The sequence below is a fragment of the Chaetura pelagica genome, unplaced genomic scaffold (genome assembly GCF_000747805.2).
Source record: "Chaetura pelagica isolate M959 unplaced genomic scaffold, ChaPel_1.0 scaffold177, whole genome shotgun sequence".
Classification (NCBI taxonomy): domain Eukaryota; kingdom Metazoa; phylum Chordata; class Aves; order Apodiformes; family Apodidae; genus Chaetura; species Chaetura pelagica.
Genome location: NW_009953803.1, coordinates 1,083,410 through 1,088,818, shown reverse-complemented (window position 1 = coordinate 1,088,818; position 5,409 = coordinate 1,083,410). Strand labels below are relative to the sequence as shown.

The 5,409-nt window shown below is 49.3% G+C and overlaps 1 protein-coding gene across 1 annotated transcript in view; it reads right to left on the bottom strand.

Moving 5' to 3' along the window:
* Positions 1–5,409, bottom strand: part of ARHGAP26 (Rho GTPase activating protein 26) — a 113,931-nt gene that overhangs the window by 33,952 nt on the left and 74,570 nt on the right. The window contains exon 18 of the mRNA XM_010001244.1: positions 6–56. Coding sequence (XP_009999546.1) covers positions 6–56 — 51 coding nt within the window. The remainder of the gene's footprint in view (positions 1–5; positions 57–5,409) is intronic.

Below are 5,409 nucleotides of genomic sequence, written 5' to 3'. Positions count from 1 at the left end.
CGAGATAGCAGCAGCTGCGAGTTCGACGGCGGAGTCTCTGGCACCGTGTTAAATATCTGTTAAAAATAATAAACAAGTTGTTCTTTGGCATCACCCCTCGCAGCAGAACAGCTGCCTACCTGCCTGGTCTGCACCGCTCTGCAGAGCAGCGTCTAAGCAAGACACGCATTCAAGCAGGCAACATTTTGGGTCCGGTTTCCTAAATCCCACGTTCCCACGCCGTCTGCACTCCTCTTCTCTATTTGTCACCCAAGACACATGTTGCAAGATGCAAAGAATCCCAGTAACTTGGCACTCTGCTGAGTTCTGGAGGGTGTTTGTTGCCCAGCCAGGGCTGGGGAGAGTGCCCCGGCTCGGCAGGTCTGTGTCCCCGCTGGAAGCAGCGAGGAGCTGCTGTGCAAAGCCCCACACATGCCACAGGTCCCAGCTCAGCCCTGGTCTGGGTCTGGCCATGCAGAGCTGGGCACATGCTGTGAAACGGATGGATGGAGCAAGGAGTGCTAGGGCAGCCCTTCCTGGAGAGCTCTGCTGAGCTCTCTCACACATTCTGTGGGCTTGCGGGCTATTGGAAGAGAAGCAGCCCAAGCCACACTGTCTGCATGCAGCACCGTTCCTCTTCACCCCACACATGCCTGCCCACAGCCCTCCCCATCTCCAAAGCAGCTGTTTCCCAGACCTTCCATGGGAGTTTGGGGGACAGTGGCTCCCCAGACCCTCACACAGATCCCTCACCTCACTGCCAGCACCCTTCCTGCCCTCCCTGCATCTCAGCAGCCCTGTGGTTGGCCTGGAGGGGCTAATTTGGGCTATTCATGGTGCACCTCTTACCACAACTAAACATTTCACCACCACACATGCTACATGTGCTTGTCCCAGCTCCTGGAACCTATTTGTGAGTCCTTTGCTCTAGGTGCTAAACTGAGCTTCTCTGGGGCAGGATCCTCAGCATAGGAGGCCAAAACCAGTGCCAGGGGCACCCTGGGCTCTGTTCCACATACCCAGCACAGCCACTGCCTGCTTCATCACACTCCTGCTTTCAAATTGCTTTTCAATAGCAAATTCTATGGGGGGAATATAATGAAATGTATAAATCAAGCAAGATAAAGTATTGATTTATGAATTGCATTTTATGCAATGATTTCCCACAGCACACTTGAAAATAAACTTCAAGGTTTTCCTTCCCTTTTTTTGGTCTCTAATAAGATATAAATATATATGCTATTTAAATTATGAACTCCATGACTAAAACCAGCCTCAGCTAATAAGAAAATTGCATTTTTAAATGCACCTGGAATGTCATTATAAAACAATTTTACTAAAAAGCTTCAATTCCTGGTATCTTACATGCTCCAACTTGTCATAACCAGCTTTGCAGTTCAGCCCTGTGCTGGAGCAGGACACGGCAGCACGCTGTGGTGACAGCAGCATGCTGAGGTGACAGCAGCATGATGTGGCCTTTTGATGGAGCAGAAACACCAGCATTTCTCCAGGTCTGCAGCCATGAATCCCCTTGTTGCCTGCATCTCCACCGAGGCAGGCAGAGAGGGGGAGCAGAGGCAATGGGGAGACAAAGCTACTAAAAGCTGCTCCCTCTGACAGCTCTCTGAGCAGCACGAGGCCCACAGGCTAAATTTAGCAGCCCACAATGGACAAAAGTCAATCAACAGCTACATTTTAAAAAAGCACACTGCTGATTTTGAAGGTCTTAGGAGGGAGGAGTCTGAGACTCCAAGAACTGCAAGAAAAACAATTAATGGTAGACACAACTTTGCCATTATTGTATACTAGGAAATGGCATAGATCTCTTGAGCAGTGAAGGAAACCAGCACTCCTGGACCCAAAAACTCCTGCTCCACCTCCCTGAGCTCAGGCAGCACTTGGCAAAACCCCCACTGTTCCTCACATGAAAGTTTCTCAGGCTTGTTTCATCTTTTCATTTAACAAGAATAGCAGGGACGTGCTCCTCACTGCGCAGACCTGTGTTATAGCTCTCCCAGTCACAAAGTCCAATTAACGGGGAGAGAGAGACAGTTTAATAGCCAGAGTGGGAGAGGAGCAGCCAGGATTCATAAATCACATTTACAGCCGCTCCGCGCTCACGCTCGGCCTGATGCAAGCGGCAATTTCGTGGCTCCACACCAGCCTCTCCCCTGCTGCAGAACCACAGAGACCCAGAGGCACCTTGTTTCAGATGGCAGCAGAAAGGCTTTTGTTAATACCCCTCCCACCTCGAAACGAAACACATCCAGGTGCTCCTGCATCCTTCACCCTGCGCCTCCTCCCGCGCTGGTGGCTGATCTGGGCACGTGGAGTTGTGGTTTCACAGGAACTGCTTGGGCTGCCCAGGCATGGGCAGGGCCAGGGATGGTGCCCTTTCCATCAGAGCCCTCCTTCCCTCCCTGCAGCCCAGCCCGCACTGAAGGCTCTCCCTGTGCTTGGTGCTAATTACCCCATTATGCCCATTTTATTACCCAGAAAAGCAGAGAGGCTGGGTATCCTGCCCTCCCCACTGGGGTGGTGTGATGTCACACCATGTAAAGATCCCCCAGTCTCTGCCCCAGCCAGAAGCTCAGCTTAGTCCCATGCAAAGCTGCTCCTGGGCCCCCTCAAGGAACTTTGAGAAGAACCTGCTGTGACATTCAAAATACAGGTGGTACAAAGTCTTACATGGGGACACAGCTAAAACCACTGCCAACAGCTTCACTAAACACATCAGCTAATTACAGAACAGAACACAGTGAAGATGAGGTGCCGAAGACTCTAACTCCAGTATTAGCCCTTGCTGTTCACTGGGGACAGTGTTTGGGTCTGCGTCATCCCCTGCATAAACCAGTCTCCTCTCTGTCCCCAGTACTGGCTGCATTAACATTTCACCTGGTCAATCTCTTGTCTGGAGGGAACATCATCAAGACAGTAAATCGATCTCTTAATTTGGTAACACATCAGAACAGTGGCCTTTTCCAGAGAGCTATAAAATTTTAAGCTTTGGAAAAGAATGTAGATGGACATCTGCGACTGTCAGATGTAATAGTGTTTCAGTATTACTTTTGGCTAACATTTAATTTTCAAACCAGAAATACGGTGTTAAATGGCAATCACTTGAGCAGCCAGGCACACAGCACAGCATCCTTGTTTATTTTTGCACAGGATGCACTCTTGGTTTGCCTGTCATGGCAACACCCAGAGCCACAAGAGAGAAATAACCTTATCCATTTAATTATATATAATCAGGCTATATTTTATAACACATTACATTAATGTATCATATTCACAAACATACACAGAAAAGACTGAGAAACACTGATGGATAAATCTTGTTAAGTAGCAATTTGATCCTACTCTCATCCCAACACTATTCCACATTTCCAGAAGATCTGCTGGCAGTGTAACCCAGGGGAAACTACCCGAAGTGCAGCAGTTCCCAGTGGCAGCTGCAATCATAAAGACAAATGCAAGGGCTGTGATACCTCGAAGTGCAGAGACCTTCTTGAGGAGAACATGACTGGGAAGCTTTAAAAAACATCTCAGAGTTTATTGCTGTTATTGTGAGTGTAACAGACAATTTGGATCCGAGACCTGGAATGCTGCTAGATCTCCAGAAACAATTCAACTTTTTGGATTACACACAGGGTTTAATGGGCTGTGTCCAACGCTCTGGCAACAAAGAGCAAACCATCATTCACCAGTCATTCCAGGCACCATCAGAAAGTCTCTGTTTTGCTGTCTGTGATCCCAAACTGCACATGGCTCCCCAGGCACATGGGAAACACTGCGCACAGGGCACGAGTTACCCAGAGGTGCAGCCACAGGGAGCACAAGCAGGTGCTTATCAGTGAAGACACTGGACAAGAAGCACCATACTCTGCTACACCCTTCTCTGACACTTTTTATGGCTTTGGGAGTAATGTTTTCTCCCCAAGAATAATCTCAGGTGGAAGATAAGCCAAATCTGAGGTGGGGGTGACTACAAATGCAGGCAGGGGGGCAGGGAACGCTCTCTCACCCCCTGGAGACCTCTCCATTGCCCAAGCAATCAGAGAAACATCCTGAAGTGACTCTGTAAAGAAGCTGCCAGCAGTTACTCAGACCAAGAGATGGTATCACCAAGCTTGCCTTCTTTTTTGCTTTTTGGTTACACAACAACAGCAATTTTGACAGGAGAGGCATTCCACTTACCTGGGGGAAATACAAGGCAGCACCAGACACACCAGACAGCTGCTGATTGCCAGGAACCATTCAAATCAATTACATTTTCCCTGAGAAGGTACTCAATCATAAACAGTGTCTGTGAGTCACTGGTGAAGAACACCACGAAGCACCAGTAGCACAAGGTGGGCGAGTTGCTCGGTGCTAATCACCTACAGCAGCTCCTGTGGGGAACCTTCCGTGAGCTCTAATCAATTCAAATAAAGAAATACACTAAAACGAAGTGGTCCTAAAGAGAGAGCTGAACCAGCACTACTGCATTTCAGAGATTTTCTTCTCCCAGTGTTACCTCTCCCTCCTTCCCAGGATCTCTTCCTGACAGCCCTGGAAAAATGGGGACAGGGGTTCACAGGCGTTTTGCTGGCAGCTTCCTTGCCCTGGGCACATGGACACCACACAGCAGGTGTCCTACAGCCCCACAGGACTGCACGTAACCAACTTGCAGGTTCACCTTTCTGCTGGTGCCATAAATAACTTAAAAGGAGGGGGAGCTCATCACCACCAGGAGAGGTGGTGAATGCTTCCCTCTACCAATACAGAGATAACAGATGGAGGTGACCATCAAAGACCACCAAAGAGGTTCTTCCACAAAGGACCAGGGCTGGGGGAGCTTGGCTTTTCCCATGACTGTGGGTTCATTGCCAGTGCTCACACACCCTCTGTACTTAACTGAGCCATTGTTGCCACCACATTCCATGTGAAGAAGAAGCAAATAGCTCCTCCATCCTAAAGAAACACCATGGCTTTTATGTGCCAATGGAAGCAGTTTCTCCAAGAGCATACCACAACAGACATTGTCTCCTTGTTCTCACTGGCTGCAGAGTCAATGCCCCTTTGCAGCCCCAGGACTGCTGCCCACACTGCACATACCAGAGGCTCAGCCTTGCACCTTATCCTGCAAGAAACACCTTCAAGACGTCTACAAGCAAAGTCCCACAGCAGAGCTGTGATGCCACCTTGCCCTGGCAGCCCTGGCTGGGGACAAGCCCACCTCTACTTCTTTGTTTGCAGCCTGAATGCTCAAATCAGTTATTTCTTCCCAACAAAATATCGTAAACAGGGAACTAGGTGAATTTAGAAGAAAACAGTGTTTTTTTAGCACTGCCATTTGCATGCAGACACCCCACGAGGCAGCCTGGGAGGGACAGCCAGTGCCATGGCCCCACCAAGCTCTACGCTGGAGCCCGAGCTGTGCCCACTGCT